At 45.1% G+C, this 23,429-nt stretch overlaps 1 protein-coding gene across 3 annotated transcripts in view; it reads left to right on the top strand.

Annotated features, from left to right (window-relative positions):
* DIXDC1 (DIX domain containing 1) overlaps positions 1 to 23,048 on the top strand; it is a 34,799-nt gene extending 11,751 nt beyond the window's left edge. For 2 of the 3 annotated variants that reach the window (XM_030505356.1, XM_030505355.1), the window contains 19 exons: positions 830 to 959; positions 1,587 to 1,712; positions 2,886 to 3,135; positions 4,363 to 4,470; positions 8,407 to 8,519; positions 9,758 to 9,906; positions 12,834 to 12,923; positions 13,030 to 13,083; positions 13,575 to 13,625; positions 14,631 to 14,735; positions 15,260 to 15,313; positions 16,063 to 16,155; positions 16,249 to 16,320; positions 17,029 to 17,115; positions 17,252 to 17,413; positions 17,541 to 17,607; positions 18,263 to 18,371; positions 18,882 to 18,990; positions 19,899 to 23,048. In XM_030505356.1, coding sequence (XP_030361216.1) covers positions 830 to 959; positions 1,587 to 1,712; positions 2,886 to 3,135; positions 4,363 to 4,470; positions 8,407 to 8,519; positions 9,758 to 9,906; positions 12,834 to 12,923; positions 13,030 to 13,083; positions 13,575 to 13,625; positions 14,631 to 14,735; positions 15,260 to 15,313; positions 16,063 to 16,155; positions 16,249 to 16,320; positions 17,029 to 17,115; positions 17,252 to 17,413; positions 17,541 to 17,607; positions 18,263 to 18,371; positions 18,882 to 18,990; positions 19,899 to 19,979 — 2,010 coding nt within the window. In that variant the 3' untranslated portion in view covers positions 19,980 to 23,048. Of the gene's footprint in view, positions 1 to 829; positions 960 to 1,586; positions 1,713 to 2,885; positions 3,136 to 4,362; positions 4,471 to 4,501; positions 6,713 to 8,406; positions 8,520 to 9,757; positions 9,907 to 12,833; positions 12,924 to 13,029; positions 13,084 to 13,574; positions 13,626 to 14,630; positions 14,736 to 15,259; positions 15,314 to 16,062; positions 16,156 to 16,248; positions 16,321 to 17,028; positions 17,116 to 17,251; positions 17,414 to 17,540; positions 17,608 to 18,262; positions 18,372 to 18,881; positions 18,991 to 19,898 lie in introns of those variants that run through there. The other variant, XM_030505357.1, reaches the window with a different exon arrangement.
* The last annotated feature ends 381 nt before the right edge of the window (positions 23,049 to 23,429 follow it).

Below are 23,429 nucleotides of genomic sequence, written 5' to 3'. Positions count from 1 at the left end.
GGAAGTGTTACTGAGAGGGGGATGGAAAGGAAAAGGTCATGTGGATCTGCTCTTTGCCTTATGCCAGATGGATCCTCACACTGACCACAAGCCTGAGGTTCTCTCGATCTTCCCCTTATGGCAACATACACAGCTATATGATGCAGTATCCAGTATGACCTGCTGGAAAGACAGTGCTCCTTGCTCTCAGGTCTTGCAGGTGCAGCTTGCAGTGCTGTGGCAAGCCACTTTCCATATGTACAGAAATAGAAATTGGGCCATTAGAAATGTTAGCGCAGCTTCAAGGAAGTGGAGGAAGGGGACTGTACAACAGTACAAATGAGCCATGCTGGGAGTGTTAAGGAGAAAGGCTGTTGTCTCTTCCAGGAAATCTGTCATTTTCTTTTGGTAGATACCATATTTCAATAGGAAATAACACAGGGTTTCTTGCTTCTGCATTGTGAGTTTTCTACTTTCTTGATCAGTGTCACATCCACACTATTTTCCTCCACACAATGCTGTGAGTGAACCAATTCTGGCACCAAAACTGAAGGGATGTCAGCATTGGTTTGGCACCTACCTAAATTAAATGTTGTGTAAAGCTGTCTTCTCAGCTGTGCTTAGCTTACAAGTCCTGTCCTACTGCCTACTTGCAGTTCCTGGCCTGGAGTGAGCTGCACCGCAGTATGCAGTGATGTCAGTTAGTGCTCAGCAGGCTTTGGGATGAGACCACTGGTGTTTGTTTTCAAGGGCAAAAGACAATGAGATCTGTGAACATGAAAAAGAGAGAGCTATGCAGCTTCCCCCTGAAATGGTAATGACGTGCAAACATTTTGTTTTCTATTTTCAGCAACAACTACAGGCATATGTGGCCTGGGTGAATTCCCAGCTGAAGAAGAAGCCAACAATAAAGCCAGTCCAAGACCTCAGACAAGATCTCCGAGATGGAGTCATTCTTGCTTTGCTCATTGAGATTGTAGGTCAGTAATGCCATATGGCACTATTTTTCATCTTGCAGTTTAGAGCTTGTGTAGAAGAGGCTGGCCTTGGCTCCTGACATCTGTCAGGCATACTGGCAGATGTTAATGACGATGTCAGAGCTTGCAGAGGGGGAAGGAGTGACTTTGGAAGAAAACAATCATAAAGCAAATCATAAATGCAATTCTATTAAAGTCCTTATTTTTAGCAGACAGTTACAACAGAAGTGCTAAAACCTGCCAGGGACCATATTAACTCCCACAAAGCTGGAATGGAGTTATGAAAGCATTTACCTTGTAGAGGAATGGTGTTAGCATGTGGCATTTTTGGAAGAGTGACCTGCTTGCTGGCATCCTCACTTCTTTCTGGGTTCAGCGCTCCTGAATTCTCTTCCTCCTCTCCCTGAGCAGTGCAGGGGGATGGGGAATGGGGGTTGTGGTCAGTTCATTACACATTATCTCTGCTGCTTTTTTGTCTTAACACTTTTCCCCTGCTGGAGCATGGACATTCTCCAGTGTGAGTCCTTCCCATGGGCTGCAGTTTTTCACCAGGCCCTACACTTATAGCAATTCCTGTGACAGCACCAGGTGGTTCAGTTCTTCTCTAACAAAGTTCTTTCACTCCTTTAGCTGGTGAGAAGTTGAATGGCATTCAGGCCAACCCCACCAGTCAGCAGCAGATGAGGGAAAATGTGGAGAAAGTATTGCAGTTTGTCGCATCAAAAAAAATACGCATGCATCAGACATCAGCAAAAGGTATGTGCCCCTGCTGGTCACCACAGATGATTCTGTCTTATGAAGGCCTGTTTCTGTCTTTGTTTCATATCAAACAGATAATGTATTGTTTTGTGGGGGAGGTTTTGGGGTTTTTTTCCTCCTGTGGTTTAGTAACAGGTTTTGGGTTGAATGATACTGCTTTCCTAACTGCTTTTGGTCACAGCACAGTTCACAGAAACAAAAATGCCTTTTCGTCTGCTACTGAGCAGTCAGAAGATCAAGTAATGGTGTAATGGAGGAATACAGACTCAGAATCTTTCACTTGAAGGGCATATACACCTGCTGCTGTGAAATGAGACGTGGGAAAAACATATCTGGTCCACTGGAAGCCTGTGATACTGTTTCACATGGCCTGTAAATAGGGAGGAGACCCAATATGCAAAATCCCGTATCTATGGTATGATTTAGTCAGATATCATCATGATTGTTGGTGTATGTGTGTGGATCTAAGGGGTAGAAGACAGGCCCCAATCCTTACTGTTTGCTGGCTGTACTGGGAGGGGGTACAGTTCTTATTGTGGTCCTTCAGATGAGAAAGAGGGTAAAAATTCTGTGACAGACTACATGGAGTGCATGACCCTTGTTTTTAGCAGAGATCTTTGCAGTGATCTTGAGATCAACATGCTTGAGCTAGTTTGTATGCTGGGGAAAATGCCTAGTGTGATATTATTAAAACTGATTAGTTAATATTTGCAGGGTTACAGATTATGGTACAAGACACTATTTGTAAAGAAATACATTGCTATTCTCTGGTCATTAGTATGAAAAAAATGCAAATTCCATGTGCTAATTAAAGTGACTGCTAGCACAGTGGTAGTCTTCAGTAACTGCTGTACTTTTCCAGTGAGCATTCAGTAATTATCATGTGCTGTCCCATAACCTACTGGATTGTTAGCTGGAATGGCCATAGAGGTAAGGTTCAGATCTGTTCAGAGTATTTGAACATGGGATCTGTAGGTGCAGTCAGTTTGCTGCTCTGTACAAAGCAGTGAGAGCTAAGCATCAATGCTGAAATGCAGTCCTTTTTGCACAGTCCTCATTTACTGGCATGGTCCCATTGGGTTTAATTATTTTCATGCTTGTTGGTCAGATACAGCTGTGGTGGGACTTCATGTTAATGGCGTTGTCCTTGGCTTTATTTGCATTTTGCAGATATTGTTGATGGGAACTTGAAATCTATCATGAGGTTGATCCTGGCCTTAGCTGCTCATTTCAAACCAGGCTCCAGTAGAGCAATGAATCACAGCCCTGCTGCCACAGTGGGGAAAAACTTGTCAGCATCGTCTGCAGGTCACAGGCCTCGCTCAGCTGCTGCAGTGGCCCAAGGGGCAGTGGCTGCTCTGGCAGATGTTCGTCAAGATGTCTTGCAATCCGGACGGGACGTTTTCCGGCGCAGACAGAGGTAATGAGTTTTCGCTGGTTGTGAGGTCAGATCATGTCAGCAGATGTCACAGTTTCTTCTAAAATAGATCCACCTTTATCCCGACAATTCCTGGTGTCAGGTAGCTCTGCTACTGGGCAAACAAACAGAGGCAAACCACTGCAGTCTCGCTAAAACCTAAATAGATAGTGGCCTAGCAAAGGGGAGTACTGACCTAGCCTGGGTGCCTCTTGCCTGCGGGCATCTCAGGTTCATTTCAGGTTTTACAGCAAAATAACTGCTACATCTCTGTTATCTTCCTGGAAAAGAGAACAGTTCATTATGGCCAAGCCAGAGAGAACTCTGCTGCCTCATTTTTCCCATTTCATGCTGAGCACACTGCCCTTTTCGGTGCTGTCTACTTGGACACATTCTCATTTCAAGTGAAACGAAAGTATGGTCTTAATTACAAGTGCTGGTTACAGATCTGGGAGCAGCTACTCCCAGAATTGAGGCACTGAACTTGTTGTACAAGTCCATTCTATCTTCTACATTGCTGTTCATCCCAGTGTTACACTTACTGCTATACAGGCAGTTGCAGTGTTGTGTACTGTTAATCAGCTGATGCAGCCTACCATATAAGCATGGGAGTTCTGGCGATAATGAAGGGAGGTGATCCATATACAGAAGGAATGCTTCTGTATATAATGGAAGTAATTCTGAAAAGCACATTTAACACTTGCAAAAGGTACCATGTGGATTATAATAATAATAATAGTAATGACATTTAAATGGCAGCCAGATGGTGGTCTACTGAGGGTTTAATTTACACAGCTGAAGGTCATTTGCCCATATTATATCGGCCCAAGGGAAGCAGTTTGGAAATAAGGTTGAAATGCTATATCTTGTTGAAAAATTGAATGTTAAAGGTTTCCATTGCAAATGCCTTGAGCCAAGAGTCCCTCAGAAAAGCAAGTCCTTGTGCTATTTGCAAATTCTGTTCTTTTCTTTGTCTTCCCAGAGCTTTTGTAGTTTTCTAATCACAGAATTAGAGATGAGTTTAAAAGGGGAGGGCCTGTGTGCCTGCGTTTCCTTCACACCAAGAAGATGGAATGGAGCTCCCTGCTAGGAGAATTTCCTTGATCAGCAGTTTTCTAGCTGTCCCCTCCTTACCTTCCTTTCATTAGCTTTCCTACCCTCCTTCTTGGAGACAAGAATTCCTGCTCCTATTAGGTGAGGCTTCCCTCATTCTATGATTATTATCTCCAGAAATAGCAACATGGATGAGGAGATTGAAAACCCCTACTGGAGTGTCCGGGCACTGGTGCAGCAGTATGAAGGGCAGCAGAACATGCCATTGGAGTCCCACACTTCCAGGTAAGGACCTCTATTGCCATGACCTGTCCCCTCATGGACCTTTGTCTGATATTGCCTAAAGTGCCCTTTCTCATCACTGTGATCTAGTTAGCTCTGATAGAAAAGAGGATTGCCAGCATGTAGTCTCCTGCCTGATCTGGAGAATGAAGCCTCAGGAAACGACATGAAGCAGTGGCTTACTGCTGTTTCTCCCACAGATAAAATTGATCTCATTCATGATATGATTGCATAGCGAAGAGCTAGGAACTTCTGAGTGACAATTAAAGCTCTGGAGTTGTTCCTCAGTGAGACCAGAGGAATAGGATTAGGAAGGATGCAGCTGAAGATTTTACTGGCAACCTGAATGTACAGGTGGAGCCTTTGGAAGGAAGTGAGGAGGTTCATTCTCCCAGGACAGATTGCCACTGACAATTTCTCAGCAGGCAGGATGTCTCCACATCATCTCTCAGGCCACTTTTGATGCTCCATAGTACAAAAGGCATCTACATACCTGAGAAGTAAAGTTGCTTGGCCCAACAGAGAAGAAAGAAATAAAATACTTTTTACTTATCCCCAAATTTGCTGTGTATCATTGTGAGCTCGTGTTTGTGAATCCAGACATACACATTTGGAGGAATGTGGAAACTCCATGTGCGCCAGGACCTCTGCCTCCACATGATGTCAGTAGAGAGTGTACTTTTGGAGCTGTCATTGCAGGGGATATGTAAAAATTCTGCTCTTTGCAACAAGATTTCATGGCTAATGTCACAGGACTTTGGTGTTGACTGTTCAAACATGATCTCAGTAGGACAGAGAGTGAACCATGCTGCTCCCTCCACTCATTCTTCAGTTTAAGGTAGCTGTTGTATTTTATGTGTATTCTTCTACCCTATAACGGATTGTCAGACAGATGCTGCTTTGCTGTTATGTGGCTGTATTTTGGGGGTGAGTGAAAATTTCTCTGCGCATCCTAATCACTCTGTGTTTTTTTGGTTTTCCCCATAATGTCATGAGTTCTCTTACCATATGGTAATGGCGATATTATTACTGACAGGACATACTAGGAGAATTTTCACATAAGCGATCAGTGATCTATCCAAAGAAATTTGGAGCAATCTGATCTCCAGCTCCTGGAGATGCCTTCTGCTGATGCCAGGTTTCATGATGAAAACAAGATGCTTGCTTCTCTTTCCTTCCCGAGAGAAATGTACCAGCTTAGTTATGAGAACTGGCTGGGAGAAACAAGCCACTTCTTTTTTTATTATTACTATTCTTTTATTTGAGTGATATGGTTATTAACTGCAGCCACCCCCCTCCATCTAATTGTGCTGCTGTCGTGTCTGTCCCAGGGCAGCATCCCCTGCCTAGCATCAGCTCATTTCTGCATTAACTCTTCAGTGAGAGAGCTCACAGCCCAAATAAGAGAATTCCCAGAGACAAAAGCTCTAATAAGCAAAGGCAATTGAAATGATTCATGGAAAAACTGCCAAAATCAGATGGATTCCCAGGCCACTGAGCCCCTCACCCATCCATCTCCCTTTCCCCTCCCCTTCCACCAGCATTCCCTCCCCCACTCTGAGCCAGGCATCTGAGAGAAAAGGCTCTGCCTTGCACAGCCTGTGTGACAGCAGGAGGGAGAGGGAGCTGGAGATATCGAGGAAGAGGAAGCCGTGCACAGGGCTGGGAAGTACTGCATGCCGTCTTCCGACACTGCATCCAAGCCTGGAGGAGAGGGAACCTACTGCTTGCAGGAGCACCTTCTCTCAGCTGTTCGTTGGCATCTGCAGCAGGTGCTTGGAGTCTAAAGAGGGCAGAATGGGATGAGAAAACACCACTGGCAATTCCGATCACGGTCCTCGTGATGAAAACAACTGGGTGTTCAGCTGACCAAAATGCAGCAGCAAGAAACAAATAACCTGAGAGGAAAACCAGCAAAAGCTAAACCTAGGCTGCAGAATCCCTGACTCCGGAATCAAATCCATGTGTGTGGGCTGCTGATCTGCCATCTGACGGCTTCTTGCAAAGACCCTGAGGGTTTTGGTTGTTTTTCCCTTTCTGCTGTGAATCTGTCAGCTAACGTGGAGCGGTCTGGCTTGAAAATATTTCTCCGGTAGTTTGACAGGACCTGGCGTCTTCTGCACTGAATTCTGAGCATGTGAAGGGACAAGGCATGTCTGTAGCCAGAATCCTGAGGCTCCCTGGGAAACGGATTCTGTGAGGCGAAAGGTTAAAGTGGGATCATGGGAGGGAAGCAGGTCAAATGGTGAGCGATTGTTGCCATTGTCATTTGAAACAGCAGGGATGGGGTGTTTATTAAAATGATGAGAATTCAGACTTACCACTGGGGCTGTTGCCCTAAAGCTTTGGCTGTGCAGGCACTGGCAACTCTGGGACTCGGTGGAGAAAGGATATGGGTTAGGAAACCAACTGGTAAAAGCAATAAAGTGGAACAGTTTGCATTCATAAATCTGTCTCGAATAGCTTTAATTTCCCAGCACTTATTTCTGCATGCTTTAATCATGAATTATGTACTTTAAAGAACAAATTACATCAGTGGATATTTCATAATCTGTTGATTTGGTGACCAATACAGAAACTGTAGAAATGTTTCCAGCATTAACTTGATGGCATAATGTAAGGGGCAACCTGATCTGTGCTACTGCTTCATCTGAGTGCATCTCAGTAGCTCTTTGACTGTTTGGCATGGTTTGAGAGGTTGTCTCTGATGTGAACCCATTGGCCTTTTAAAATAGGGAAGCTGCCTGGAAAGGAGACTGTGGACAAAGGAATTCCTAAGCAATTATCTGTAAAACTGTCTATGTTATGGAGACCTGTAAGGACCACTTAACCCCACCCTCCCTGGAACCCTTTAACAGTCATGTGTGCTCTGTTTGAGCGGGAAAGAACAGGTACTGTAGCTGTTAGAGATCCCCATTAGAAGATGGTTGTTCTTTCACTCAGTAAGTTGCATTCATTTCTTCCTTTAACATGGTGAAAGTCCATTTAGTCTGGACCATTAACACTAGACTGCTTGAAGGTCTGTAATATAAATGAGAAGTAGGCCAGCGCTGGCTGTGGGAGTGGACCAGACGGGAGCTGCTAGCAAGTCATTTCCATCTCTATTGCAGGGCTTTTCTGATTCTGTGAGAGAGTTGTGGAATATGTGGCAGCAGTGCTGGGAAGATGCGGAAGACGAGCTGTTGAAGCCTCTTATTTTTCTAAACCTATTATATTATTTCCGCACTGTTTTGTTTTTGTTCTCTGTCCTTTGTTTCTATGTTGGGGAGAATGAAAAATTAACTCCTGCTCACACTTGCAAGGATTAGTTCCTGCGACTTTAGAGGTACACTGAATGGGTCAGTGAGCTTCAGCTACCTTTTGATGTTGTCTGGGTGATGCATTTAGGAAGAATGTCTGAAAAGATTGCTTGAACCTCACAGTCAGCTGAGATGGCTGCGGTGACAAGATGTGGGTACTTTCAAGAAGTTTTAACCTAAGAACATGAGTGACTGGTATCTGACTTCTAAGAATATTTTGCCCTGGGGATTTCAAGTTAGTGAAGTGGTGCTTCTGGAAGCTGGAACAAGAGATGAAGCAAGCTGGGTGGCTTTTTGTTCAGCTTGCAGTATGAATATAAGGCTCACATTAAATTGTTTCTGAACAGACCTTCAGTAGAGTTGGTCTTACCCCTGTATGACCATATGAATGTGTCATATGCGTGAGTGAATTCTGTGGTGACAGTCTCAAACTTGCATTCGGTTAAGGAAAATAAAGAGACACGTTCTGCTGCTTATCAGTTAGTGTGCTATAACACTGATGTAGAGTGAGGGAAAAGTTACATGCCCAGTTTGGTTTGTTAATGGCTTCTCTAGTATGCAGGTAATTCTTAGTTTCAACAAGCCTGCACGCATGTTCACTGAGCAGCACTAAAGTAACTGTTTCTCCATTCCTCTGCAGTCTTACCTCACCTAGTCCTATCCATAGTGTGAAGAGCGAATCCACCGTAGCCCCATCAGAGGAGAAGGAAAGACTTGTGATCATCCACACTGAAGAAACAGAAACTAAAACAGGTACCTTGCAGATAATGCTTTACAGCTCACATTTTTATTAGCATTTGCTTCTATTATAAACTTGCTGAAAAGTTCCCTGGTGACTGAAATGAATGTAGAGATTCTGTTCACGTTAAATCTCAAAACTTTTAAGAGTACAATCATGCCATAATATGGCAGTGTCTGGGGGGCTTGCAAAACAGCATTTGGGAAATAAGAAGCTCTGGAGAAAGATTAAGGGTTATATATAACTTTCACTGTAGGGTGAATGTTTTCAGCACAGCCTCATTAGGCCATCTTGAAAAAAGCTTTCAAAATTCCCTTAAAGAGTCCGTGTGAGCTTGTCAAGCCCATGATGTGTAACTTGTCTTTGTGTAAGGGTCTGTGTTTACAGCACATCTGTACATAGGTCAAGTGGCTCTTAGCAAAGATTTGAACTGTTTAGTGTTGTTGTGGTGTTTGTGTTGAGAAATCCATTGCTGTATTGCCACAAATGCCCTGTGATATGGTCAGTTTGCACTCAAAATTTTCAGGCAGATTGAAAGGCAGGTTTTCAAAGAAGTTTTCAAATTCCTTTTTGTTGTTTGTTTGTTTCTTTTCCTTCTCAGAAATGCAGCCTAATAATAACTCTTTCTGGTTAGCATCCAAGAGCAAGTGACAGAGAAGCTCTCCTAGGAAATGCTTGGGCTAGCCAGTGGATGATAGTTAACCAGTGATTCAGCTTATGCTGTAGGGATCAGAAAAGCCATGCAAGACTATTAAACTTGCTATTAAGAGGAAAGTCTTTTTTAGAATTAGGTGTATTGTCCACCTTGAGAAAGCCACGTTATTTGACAAGTAGAAATACTGTTTATGTTGCCTTCAGTGGGTCCTTGATGCACTCTCTAAAACTAATGCTCTTCAAATCCCACAGTTGCTTTTCTCCCCTTAGGTATTTTCTGCCACACATGGTGCAGTGTATTGTCTCCTGTGGTGTGCTTTGAAATCTCCAGTAATGGGGAATCAGATGCAGCAAAGTTAACAAAGGGGAAGGATGCTTATCCTTGATACATGTGTATTCAGAAAGCATCCTTTGCATATAGAATGAGGCATAAATCCTTGAGATTAGACAAGATGTCACACCTGTAGCAACTTCCTCGATATAGGCTAGAAGACATGCTGGTTCGTTAGTGATAGTTAGTGTAGACAGATGGCAATTATTGTGTCTTTTCTGGACTCCTCTGTCTGCCATGACCACATTCAGCTGCTCTCTCTTCCAGAAGAGACAGAATCTCATTTCCAGCCTGAGTGGCAAGCTGGGAACCCTGGGCCATATTTGGAGAATTCATGGGAGGAGCAGCTTTTGGAACAACAGGACCATTTGGAAAAGGAAATGGAGGAAGCGAAGAAGATGATTTCAGGCTTGCAGGTAGTAGATTTTCTTCTCAGCCAGCATTCCCTTCCACATACATTTCTTTTCCCACCAGAATGAGGAGGTATTTCTGGTAGTGTGGATAGTGTGTATTGGGGTATATTGGCTGCAGCCAGTGGAAACCTTATCCAGCAACAGAATACTACTGACTTGGCACTCCGACATCTTCCTTTCTTGCTAAGTTTAGGCCCTCTTGGCTCCTGCAATGGAGATTTGGTGCTGGTCACCTTTTCCAGAATGGAGAATGACAAAACTGTCCTTTCCAATGTCCCCTATGTACTTTAGAAGACAGATGGATCCAGCTAAAGTCTTGCTTGAGGCAGGGTACGCCTGTCCCCCATCACTGTGTAGCATGCTTAACCAAAAGAGCCGAGGGAAGGAAGAAAGATAGCTGCAACTTCCCCAGCCCCAGTATATTTACCAGGGTTTCAAAGAGAGGATTTTAGCACCAGTCTGTGCAATTCAGACACAACCTTTTCCTGTTCTTAGCTCAGACTTCCCCAAAACTTGAACTTGACATGATTTAAGGCTCTTATTCGGGAAGGAGGGAGGGAGAGAGAAGGGTGTGGAGAGAGGAAGAATATGTTGCTATGAAGACTGAAGATCAGTGATATTCACTGGTAGTAATTTAAGTGGACTGTGAGAGGGCAAAGGGCACACTGAATGCAGGTAAGAATGGAACCACTGTAGAGAATCTAAAACAAAGCCTGTGTTGAGAAGGTGATTATGTCTGTGTTGGCTTTTGGTTGGAGTCCAGATCCTAAGGTGGGTTCATTGCCTCGGTCCCCTGTCCTGTGATGCTATGCTGACTCCTATATGTGCTGGCACTGTGCAAAGCACGTTTGTTACTGTGCCAAATGTAGAGATGCAGCAGTGTTTTCCCATGTGCTGGGGCTGGGACTCCTCTTCTTCACCAGCGCACTTATCAGCCTGCAGGTTTTGTTAGCAGCCTGAGAGAATAGAGCAGTCTTTCTGTGATTTGTGATCGGAAGTAATGCAGAGAGACAAGGAATCTTAGGAAATCAATCAAGATTCACAGAGCTGATCAGGGGTCACACAGGCTTGCATCAGTCTTTCAGTGAGCTAGGCACATTCTCTACAAAACTATTTATTTGTGGGGCCTTTTCCTTGCTGCCCTGTTCCAGCCCCCCCCCCGACCAATGACCCTCAGCCCAATGTGTTTGACTCTGCATGGGGAGTCGAGCCTCTGATCCATATGGTAAAGACCCTGAACTCTCTCAGGGATATTCCTTTCTATTTGTGCTGGGAACCATACTGGCTTTGAATTGTAAATATTTATGTGCCAGTAAACAAAGCAGAGATTGTGTGAGAAGCATAGGCAGCCGGGACAGAGGGTGGGTGCGGATCAGAGGCCATTTTCCTCATGGACAATGGGCAGGAAACAAGAGACTCAAAAAAAACCCCCAAACAACCCTGGCTTTGTTCACCAGTAAAATCCAGTTGCTTTATGTGCCCACTGGGAGCAGGGAGAGGCAGCACTGGAGGGACTGGCATGTTCTGTTCCTCCAACCCTAGCCCCACGTTTCAGGAGTGAGGTGAGCAGCTGGCATTGCTGCCCCCTCATCCCCTGGGAGTAGGAAGAGGCAGCTGATGCTGTTAGCCAAGAAATTGGATTTGATTAATTGATTTTCCTGCTCTTGCTCAATGCTTAAGAGCCTCCAGTTCATGAGAGTTTGATCAAAATATCAAGGACCTGATGTATGTATACCCCAAAAGGCACTAAAACTGTGGCAACTTTTTATGTTCCTGTGTGGTTCCTGCTTGAGTGTCCCACTGGGAAGAGTTTGGGAGGCACTCAGAAAACAGTTTTCCAAGAAACGTCTGCATTAACTGAGTACAGATCACTATTTGCTGTTTGGCAGCAGTTGCAGCTCTGTGGTGGAAGATTCTATCAGCAGGCAGAACCTGAACTGTCAGCATTGAAGTCATTTGAGGCTGAACTGGAGTATTGCTGCAAATGGGGTATTTTGGTTTTAGCCATGGAGTTAAAATAAAAATAAACTAGAAATCTGACTGAAAGAAAGAGGCATGACTCTTTCCAATGCGTGCAGTTGTATCCAACATCCTGGCGCATACGAGATGCCCGGAGTCCTGGAAGTTAGAAACAGAAACAGCTTATGTAAAAACCATAAGCTAGGGAAAACCACTAGGGTATATCTCGCTGGGGATCTGGCTTGGTCCTGCCAATCACACTTCCTACAGTGCACTTTTTCCTCCTTCAGGCGGGTTCAGTCTACTGTAGGAATTCTGGCATCTTTCCGTAGCCATCTGGGCTACTTTGGAGCTGCTGAAGGAGGTAATGCTGTGCTGCTAGTAGCCTTCCTGAAGCACAGAGCATAGCTTACGATTTTCACTGTCTGTGTGGGCAATGGCTCTTCCCTCACTTGGACAACAGTTCTGAACGTGTCTCAGCCTTGGCTAGTGTAGAACAGAATTAGGCTTCCCTGAACATCCTGTTTCTAAAGCCTTTTGTAGATACATGGTGAGGAGAATAGCTTCTTTCAGCAGGGGATACTTCAGTCTCATTCCAGAAGAGAAGCCTTACAATGTAAACATGGTTCAGTTTGCTTTAGACTTCAAATCTGTTACTGTAGTGAAAGCTACACTTGGACTGAAGCCTGAGACAGACTTCACTGCCCAAAAATCCGAGTAGTTGTCCTTGTTTGGTATCTTTCTGTGGGCAAGATTATTGGCTGATAGATATCTCTGAGAGAGCTTTCTCAGGGGATAGGTCTTCTTTTTCATTCCTGAAAAAGTTGCTGGTTTTTGAGGGGAATAAGTCAGCAGAAATAGGAAATGAAACTGTTTAGAGACTGTTGATATCAATGACTGTTAGCCAGAGCTGCAGGTAGCCTATTTTCCTTTGAAATCCCTGAGGGGATTTTTTTCCTTCATCTTCCCAGGCTTTGTTGCTCAATGGGTCTTTACCTGAGGACGAGCAGGAAGGGTCCTTTGAACTTTGTGAACGTGGAGCATGCCCTGAAGAGCAGCTGGTAAGTGCACTGCTGTACCTACCTTTCTCTGGTCAAGCTGCCCTTTGCAGTGTTCTGCCACGGGCAGGTGTCATGCACGATAACAACCATGGTATTTTACATTCAGATCATAATCCGAAGTCGCCTGGACCAGAGTGTGGAAGAAAATCAAGACTTAAAGGTTAGAGGAGAAAGAGAGGTTTTGGGTCTAGAGATCTTGGCAGGCTCTGCCCTACTTGATTTGAAGCGGGAGGTTGGTGGACAACAGGGCGGATGACATAGGGGATGTATTCTGTTAGGGCTCTAATTCTGTTCCCATATTCTTCTGCATGGGAGCTCCATCCCTCCAGGAGTGTAGATACCTGCTTGCCTGAGACCATAATTCATTGACCCAGAGAGCTCTCACAATACATGGCTGTGAAGCATTTATTGTATCCATATTAGCAGTTAATAAAAGTTTGTGGGATAGCTCCCATTAAATGTATTACTCATTAAAATCTATTGAGTATTACTCATTAAAATGACTCAGGACCTGACACACTTTTTGATCTGTGGGAAAAGGTGGGATGTGCTTTCTTCTGGAGCAGGTATCTGGGGACAGAGAACACCGACTTTGGTTGATTCTGAAGGGGTGACAAGATGCCATTTAATCAGATTGTATTGCATTTACAGAAGGAGCTACTGAAATACAAACAAGAAGCTCGAAACCTACAGGGAATAAAGGTGAGGAAAGGGGCCCTTCATAAATACTAGAGTCTGCAATGCACAGGTAGGGCCAGAAGCAACCATACACCTCTGAGGGAGGTGTATTTAGGGGACTTTGAGGTGGGGGATCCTATGGTTGTTTCAAGCTCCAGGAAGAGACTACAGTTAAGGCAGGCCCAAGGTTAGGTCTCCTGAGTTGTGTTTGTGTCTGTAGGATTGTGGTCAAATGTCCTCTCTTTTGTCTGTTTCCCCTAAAGAAAACAGAAGGTGTAGGATGCCTGCTTGGTTCTCACAGCTTTCCCCCCACCATCCTGTGGTATGCACAGTAGAACTGGCCCAGTGAACTTACTCTTGACAATAGAGGAAAAAGAGGAGAATCTTGGTCCTCTTCAGCTGCAGCATTGTTCACAGTCCTGGCTCCTGTTTGCTCAGTTCCTCCCCCTGGAGTTCTGAACACTAATAATATACTCCTGAGCAGAGGTATTTTTAGAGCAGCCTGTCAGGCTGTTGTGAAGGAAGCAAACAGCAGTAGCTATCCAAGGTAGAGCTCGTGGCTTCTGGATAACAATGAGTGAAAGGTGCAGAATTAGCCCTGACTTTGGCCTCTTCAGAGAGACTAGGTCACACTGAGCGCTTAAGTTTCCTTGTGTCCTTAGCTGACATTGGCCTCTTTTTGCTCCCTGGATGTTACAGATGTATGGCTGGAGACAATAGCTGTAGGCCACTGAAAAGACCCTCTAAAGACACTGCTGTTTCCTTCCATAAGAGTAAATTGTCAGGCTGCTTCTGGAGCAGAAAATCCAGGTAGAAGCACAGAAATCCCTCTGTCTCAGATGGCTAGAATGTTGGCAGGGAAATCACTTTCATGGAAGAGAAAGGCAGAAGGACTGAGGGCCCATTGGGCTCTCTGGAGCCCTCTGAGTGGCCCTACTGTGTTACAGCCACTTATCTAGGTCACTTGCTTCCCAGGGAAGGGTTTCTGCCTGTGTCTTGCACCTTCCTACAGATAACATATTTTCCTAGGATGCTTTACAGCAAAGGCTGATTCAACAGGATGCGTCAGTTCTTCAGCTAAAGCAGGAACTGCTGAGAGCAAACATGGACAAGGAGGAATTGCACAACCAGAACGTGAGTCACTGTGCTGCTGAGGGTTAGATTATTTTAGAAGGAGGTTGGTGGCCCTGAGGGCTCCAGCAATCACAGGGTGTGGAGTTGGTGGTTGCAGCATAGCTCTTGGGGTCGTGGGATAGTGAACGACCAGTCAAAGGTCTCTGCATAGTGAAAACTGCACATGGTCTACTAGCCAGCTGTGGGACTCGCTGGAGTTTCTTCTTCACTCCCACTTCCTGTCCTCCAAGACCTTCAGCTGAAACAGGGTGGTGCTTTCCATGATGTTTTCAGTACAGCTGCATTCTTCCTTCCTCACTGTGCTCTCTGGATTAGCAAGAGGCACTTTGACAGGTGGACCTACCATGTACAGTCTCCCTGTGGAGAGAGAAAGGCAAGGATGGAAGTGTCCTGTCCAAAAGGCTGCATCCTTAGACTCTAGCTCCCTTGAACTCTGCAGATTTTTCATCACCCTTTAGAGCAAGGAGCAAAGAGGTTGTCACTCTCTAGGAACACTTACCTCACACCTCTTGTTATTTCTGCAGGTTGACCTTCAGAGGAAGGTTGAAGAGAGAAACCGGCTACTGGCAGAATACAAGGTAATGGAACCTCTCTTCACTGGAGGCTTTGCTGGGGCCAGCATCTGGTGGTTCTTCAGTTTTGTGAATGTGATTGCTGTCTCCCTGGCACTCAGTCACCTCTGGGAATGGCACTCTGGATAATTAATAAGTTGCAATAGCCATGGATGTTTGTAATGAGATGGAGGCATCAGATGTTCTTAGTTTTCTGCCCACAGCTTTTTATAGATCTTTTATTGTCATGGTTTTTCTGTGGTGGCTGGCTGAGTATCTAACACTTGTGCAGAAGCCTACAGGTTGGGTTGGGCCACCTGATTGTCCATTGATCCCTCAGGAATCTGTTTTCTCTGGGACAGTTGTCTGGCCTCAGTAGTGGATCTTTGCTGGGCAAGGGGACTCCAGGCTACTACTACCTGACTGAGCTTTTCAAAACAAGCTTTGACACGTAGTTCTAACATGTAGGTAGAAGTACACACATTACGTAAGTCAGCCTGAAGAAGAACCCGATCCTGGCAGATGGCATAACCTTCCCTGCCATGGTAAGATGATTGTGAGCCTTACTGTCCTGATCATAGAACCATGGAAGAGTTTCACAGAATGGTTTGTTGTAGAAGTGACCTTAAAGCTCATCTAGGTCCAAACCCCTGCCATGGGCAGGGACACCTTCTACTAGACCAAGTTGCTCCAAGCCCTATCCAACCTGGCCTTGAACACTGCCAAGAATGGGCCACCCACAACTTCTCTGCTGTTTCTCGATTACTGTGTTGCAGAAAGAACTGTGCCAGAAGGATCGGCATTTACAGCAGCATCAGACCAAACTGGATGAAATGCTTAGGCAGCTTTCTGAGGCCAGCTACCAACAGGTATGGAGCAGGTGATGCCCTAAGATGATGCCCTGAGAGCTGGCACGCACTTTGGTGGCTCAGTTTGTGCTGACTCTTCTACTCCCCTCACAGGTAGATTTGGAGCGGGAGCTGGAGCACAAAGAGGCCCTGCTAGCTCACTGCATGAAGAGAGAGGCTGAAGAGGTAAGGGAAGACTTGGTCTACACATCAGACTGTTGGAATGATGTTTCTTTCTAACAGTGCTGTCCAGCACCCTCTAGCTACCTATATCCAGAAATCATCCACTTCATCCCAGAACGGCTTGGCTCTGCAACCTCATTGTCAGTGCCCTAACCAAGGCAGCCAGACTCCATAAAGCATCCACCTTAGCAAAGCTCTCAGCATGAGCATTCTGGCTTAGTATCTTCTGTCAAAATCCTAAGAGATGAAACAGTGAGGGGAGCACAGGAGTGGAAGCCAGAGGCTCTTGGCTTCTAGCTTTAGCTCAGACACTAGCTAATGGTTAGACCACAGCTTAGCTTCTTATCTCCTCCTTTTCCTACTGACCCTGCTATTAAGCACTTGGAACTGTCTTGGTGGAAAGAGTGCCAGCCCCACTATCAGTCCCTGCACATACCACTTGAACACTTACTAGAACTTGCAGAGCCCTCTGATGTAGGAGCGAGCCCCTTCCTGTCTCTGCCTCTTCTTCTCCACCTGTATGAGAGGAATCATGACCTACAGGAGAGCCTGCACTCTCCTTACTGAGTGTATTTATCTGATAGAAGATGGGATATCACCAATGTGGGAAGCTTTCGTGCTCTCTCATCATTTTGATGTTCACAAACTGGAATCTTTGGGGAGGTCCTAACACTTGCATTCCTAGTGGCACACGCATCTTCCCCTGAACAGGTGATGGCTTGCACTGGTCATAGCGCTCAGAGCAATGGCTTCCTCCAGACAGCAGGGAAAGGAGCTGCTCCCACAGCGCACCGAGGGGTAAGTGTACCTATGGGCTATTTTCCCAGCCAGATGCAGATGAAGGCTGCAGAGATACTTCCCCTTTCTAAGACCTGTGGCTTTAGATGGGAAGAGAGCAGCCTGAAGTTAGTCTGACTTGTGTTCTCTTGGGCAGACAAGTGACTTGCAGCTGGTTCGTGATGCCCTTCGCAGCCTCAGGAACAGTTTCAGTGGCCACGATCCACAGCATCACACTATTGACAGCCTGGAGCAAGGCATCTCCAGCCTAATGGAACGCCTGTACCGTGTGGAAACGCAGAAGAGGCAAGAGAGAAGGGTAAAGCCTTCCTCAGGCACTTTGCTCTTAATTTCTTCCCCTTGCACACAACCCAGAGCTAAGCAGCAATGGGAACTCCAACTGGGAAGTGACACCTTCTTCTCACTCTTTTGGGTTTGCACTCTAGACGCGGGGGAAATCACCAGCAAGCAGAGCAACAAATGAGTGTAGAGACTCCTGGCCTCCCAAATCCAGTAAGTGCCTTTGAGCTCCAGCCTTCCTACTGCCAAATTCATTGCTTAGGTTTCCTGGCCAGAGTCCAGGGTGTAGTATCTCCTTGGGAATCTACCACCTCCAGCTTCTTATTCCCTTTACCAGAGCTGACTCTCCTCCCTTTAGTCATTTGCTGTACAGATTAGACTTTGCTGCAAAGGAAGCGGGGCAGAGGCAATCTATAGCTGGTTGTTTGTAAAGCACCATCACAGTGGGAGTCTGTTTGGGCCACTTCAGTAGTACTGCAGTATAAATAACTATGACAAACTATTTTCCTTGGGATGAGTGGGAAATGCGATGTTATTTCAGCTTTCCTGCTGGTCTGCACCATCTAGTGGACACAGAAAACTGTACAGTTGCCTTTTCCCCTCTTCTGCCGTCAGTGTCCAGCTCCTTTCATACATGCATAACAGCACAGCCCTTTCTGACACCTTTCTTGGTTCCAGATGCAGCAGTTCCACATTTGCTTTTCATCATGAATGCTGTATTTTCCAACATGGGTTGTAAACGTCACCTAGACAGTCTGTGAGGTTGTAGGAGACTGTAGGTACTGGGAAAAGACAGAGCCACCCCTTTTGTTTCCTCTTGTGGCAGCAGACAGGCTGTTCCTCCATGATCGTGCTCTCTTCTTTGCAGAACTGCCTCATTCTCACAGCACTCCCGTGATGAGCACCAGTGCCTGCACCAAAGTGTTATACTTCACTGACCGCTCCCTCACACCTTTCATGGTCAACATACCAAAGAGGTGAGGTCTGGCTTTGCCTTGCTGACACTGATGTGGGAGGTGCTTGTTTCCCTTAACACATTAGACTGATCTCTTCTGGGTATGGTCGCAACTAGCACAAATTTGCTGTGCATTAACTTGGGCATTGGATTTCATACCATTGTCTGGGGGAAACCGCCTAAAGCAGTCCCCTAGCTGATGCAATTATTTTAGAGCCGTAAGAGATTCATCTCTTTTATTAACTTCCAGGAGCAGGAGAAAGCAGCCAAGCAGTCCTATTGTGGCATGTAGTACAGGACAAGTGTGGTTGTCAATGAAAAAGAGAAAGTGAAAAAGGCTGTTGTTTATGAATCAGGAGGCAATTCTTGCTCAGCCTTGGGGTTGACAGCTGTGTTCCTGGAGGGACACACTTTTCATATCCCAGTGGCCAGGATGCCACTGCGTGCTGTGGCTCTGCGTGCCATGTTATTGCACTTGAGCTAAATCTGGTAACAGTGTACCATAGGATGGTGCCAAACTCTTCCCTTGCAGGTTAGGGGAAGTGACTCTGAAGGATTTTAAGGTAGCTATTGATCGTGAAGGAACTCACCGGTACCATTTCAAAGCCCTGGATCCAGAGTTTGGCACAGTCAAGGAGGAGGTAAGTGGAATTTAGCTGTCGGCCACCTTGGGTTCAGTGTTACCACACAACCCTGGAGACTGTGGTCACCTCACTTCTAAACTAATGAAATCTTTGAACTTGCCCCCAAACAAGCTGTCTGATTCTGTAGATTAAGGTGCTAAAGTGGGATGTTTTCATGCCCAGACAGAGCAATTACATGAATGTGACTGCAGTTGCCTGGGGGTTGCAGAGCCTGTTGGGCAGAGCTGGCTACTGGCAAAGACAGTCTGTGGCACACCACTGCTCAGGGGACACTGGGCAAAAACCCAGGCTACACTTTTAGCCCTTTCAATGGCTTTATAAAACCTGTTGCAGTGAGAGATACGTAAGGCAAATGTGGTTTATTCAAAAAAACATTTCCTACTTTCTCTTAAAGGTTTTTCAGAGAGAACTTTGTGGCATCTTTTCCTTGGTGTAGTGCATTACAGCCCCCTTTATACTCAGGTTTGTGTCAGTGCGGATTGGATTCATTAAAAGTTATTGGGATAGTTCCTGTTTCACAAATTGATTAAGACAAGTGCAGAGGGTTACCCTCTCTGGAAGCAGTCAGCTTTATGACAGAAACAGCTGAAGATGGTAGTCAGGATCAGAAAAGGCATTGTTTCGTCTCTTTTATTTTACCTTTCCTGTCAAATACATGCCAATAATAATCTTGATGGTTGCTGGTTAAAGAAGGGGCCTAATCTGTTGTTTTGGTTTGTTGGGGTTTTTTTTACCTAAACCCCCAAAAGATTACTCAGACATGTGAATGATGATGAGGTACATGTTCTTTGGGCTGTGTAGTGAAATCTGAACTAGGATCTCTGACTTAATGCATCCACTCATACTGTACAAGAGTGGTGTCCAGACTCCAGACATGACTAGACTCCCTTTTATATCTTTTGTAGGTATTCCATGATGATGACATCATTCCTGGTTGGGAGGGGAAAATTGTGGCCTGGGTGGAAGAAGACCACGGAGAGAATTAATCAAGCTTTGAAGTCTTGTCACTATGGAAACCTGTAACTGGCTGCTGAACTCAAAGAATGACCAACAGCCTGTGTCCTGGAAGGAGTCCAAATCAAGCTGCCAAAAACAGAGGGCTTCTCTGCAAACAACGGGCAATGCATGTTGTGTGCATGGGCACCTGGCATCTGACTTTCAGTGCCCAAATGCAGTGTTCTGAGACTGAAATGACAGGTCCATGGGAAAGAAACACCTTACTTTGTCCTGTCAACTAAACCCTGAAGGCCTTAATGATGCATTGCTCCTTTCCCCTGCTTCTCCATTCCTGCAGTATGTGCTGCAGACTGTGATCTGAGCATTTCAAGTCTGTTTCTTGTACATGCTAGTACACAGATCTGCACCGATGGCAAAAATGTGAAGCTTTGCCTTCAAGAGTCAGAAGCAGCCTCTAGATGATGCGAGCCGAAGGTTTTACCAACTTTGTTTCTAGACTTGCATGTGTTGCAGGAGCAGAGCGAACTTCCTGGACATTCTGGACTGACAGTGTAGAAAAGTGACCTGGGGAGGGAAGAGAGTCTCCATAAGGTTTTACGCAAGGTCTAAAGAAAAGATCACCAGCTTGGCAAAACTCCCTTTCTCCCAAACTCAGGCTTCTGTTTCCTAGCCCAGCTTTTCCCACTTGCTCTCCAAAGCTGTACTCACCTCTGAGGCATTCTGGGTTTGTTTTGTTGCCATGGGGACGGTGGGATCTTGGTCCTTGCTTATTTGCTGAAGGATTTCATTTGTGCGGGAGCTGGAATCGGCTGCTTCCCTGAGGTACTTCAACCCCTCTCCTTGTTGAGCCTCTTTCCCTCCTCTCCTGCCCTCTCCTCTTTCGGCAAGGCAGACAGTTTCTCACCACCTACCACAAGCATCACTGTGTGCTGCTGTCCACTCATTGCCAGGGCCACTAAATACTTGTCAACACCAGTAGGACAAACCCCATCGCCCTGGTATGCCTGTTCCTGGGGTGCCTGAATGATCAGGAAATAAATGACTACTTGGGAAAGGACAAGCCCTAAAATCCCTGAGGATGGGTTTTCCTTTTTGGTTTTGTGGGGGTTTTTTTGTTTGTTTGCTCTTGCATTGCCTGTCTCTGACCCTCTGCTGGCAGTCAGTTGAATTTCCAGAGTACTGGCTGTGATGTACCGCAGGCACTGTTGACTTATGGCAAGTCAAGGTTCTGCTCATTCTCGGTCCATGTGGCCCTTCCGTGGACTACCTGTGTGTCTGTGCTGCGCATGAGTCTGGGAGAAGCTGATCCTGGTTTTACTGTTTTATATTAACATGTCCTTTTGTAAACATGTTCCTGTTCTTGGAATTATTTTGTACCAGTTTACATTTGTCTGAGGACTGTGGATATTTTTATACTAGTGCAAGTGCTTTCTGTATATTTCTGCACGCATTATACTGTGTTTTGCTCATTTTCTCGTGGTTGCTGAGATGTTTTCTATTGTCTGGGCTCATAACTTTTATTTTACTATGGAAATCCAACCAGTTCCTGCTGGATTTTATATTTTTGTGAGCTTTAATGGACATCAACAATACTATTTATTTTCTCACTGCTTCACTGTTCAGGAAGTAGTTCGAGGCTGCTATGTGCCTCTGTGGCTCTGTGCCACATTGGCACAACACAACATGCCTCCTGTTCTGGACAATTTGTTATGGTGACATTCTCCTTACAGACAGCAGTAGGAAAGTTCATCAATTAACAAGTTCATCAATGGTCGGGGGGGGGGAGGGGAATACCTCTGTTTGGAAAAGAAACAAAGATTTTCTTCCTCCCTGGAAATAATTTCTTTGTTGCATGATCTCTAGTGTGTTCATAAAGAGAGCATGGGGTTGCTATACTGAAATCAATTGTATCTGAATTGCAAATTTTTCGCAAGTGTTTGTTGCTTCAGCTTTTACACACCAGTTTTATTTTGGCAAGAGCCATGCACGCAGGCTACAATTTTATGGAGAAAATTAAGACAATTTTCAAGGTCTGTAGTTGCCAGTTCCATCTCTCTCTCTGCTACTCAAAGATGAGCAGTTTGGTTTTGGAGCACTGAAGACACAGGAGCTTGTTAATATGATCAGAGCTTCTAATGGATAAGTCTTCAATCCTTGCCCACAGCTATCCAGTTTTCCCATGAAGAAAAAAGTTGTTATCTGATACAGTAAACAACTTCTTGTTCTTAGATCAGCTCAGATAACTAACCATGGTCACATTTAATATGCTCACTGCCACTAGAGAGCCAAGGACTGAATCTTATCTGGAAACACATGTTCTCCAGAGCAACAATGGGCTATATTTGAGAAAGAGCAAGACTGGAGAAAAGGCTTGCTTTTTAGATGTGGCAGTCATGTACCTTTCATCTATGCTAGGACAAAAAAAGACACCTCCTAAGACAGAACTGATATCAATGCTTTGTTCTTGGGTTCCTATATGCAGCTCTCCTCTGTGATAGCGAAGTTGGAACTGCTGTCACTGAAGCTGAAGGACTGCTGCTCTGATACGCTATATCCCATGCACAATCTGTGTTCAGCTTTATTTCTGTATTGATGCTGCAGCCTCCTTCAGACCTTTTACCTTTGCATTGATTGAGAGAAAGGGGTCTGGAGGAGCTAAGAGATGTTAGGCATAGGGTTAAGAAGTATCAGGTGGAAAAGCTGTTGGCTGTATGTTTCTCTTTGACAAAGGCAAAAGATGCGTTTTAAGTCAGTTTGGCACTAAATCAGTTTGTTATAACACTGACTTCAGTGGGTTTATTCTAGGGATGTGCTCTTAATATCATAGCCAGGATTCATATTTTTCACTGGGTTTAATCTGGTTTTGTCCAAACTTTCTTCAGATTTACTTTCCTTGCTTATGTAACATACATGGTCTGTGTAAGATTATATTTTCATAGAAACTCTGATGTTTGCATTCATCACTTATGGCAGCTATTCTAAAGCCTGTTCTCTAGGAAAGTGAAGTTTTATCTGTACATTTGAACTAGACATACCTGCCTGAGTAAGCCTTGGATTAATGGACCAGTTATCTCAATAAAACAGGGTTTGCAAACTGAGGCTGTTTGGTGCTTGTGAAGATGGCTTTGAAATGAGAAGGCACAGATAGGGATACAGTGAATAAATCACAGTGCTTAATGTTAGCCTCCCATTGGTCCTGGAGAAAATGTTTTCTATCACTTTTCCACAATGTTGTATGAAAGCGTGTGTTTTTTTCTGAGACTTTGGAGATGAGCAGACTTAGGATTGCACACTCTGAAGAGCAGGCTCGGAGTGTTAGTAAAATTTCCATTACTTTTAAAACTGTCATGAACAACCCAGAATACGCAAGCTTTTAAGCTGCCTTGGTGATAGCAGATTTCACTGCTACACCGCAGGTTGTGTGAAGTGCTGCAACTGGCTGAGCTCAGTCAAGTCCTACACACTTAGGAGCAGCCGCT

Source organism: Strigops habroptila, chromosome 17 (genome assembly GCF_004027225.2).
Source record: "Strigops habroptila isolate Jane chromosome 17, bStrHab1.2.pri, whole genome shotgun sequence".
Lineage (NCBI taxonomy): Eukaryota > Metazoa > Chordata > Aves > Psittaciformes > Psittacidae > Strigops > Strigops habroptila.
The sequence above is the reverse complement of the archived record's forward strand: the minus strand, read 5'-3'. Positions and strand labels throughout refer to the sequence as shown.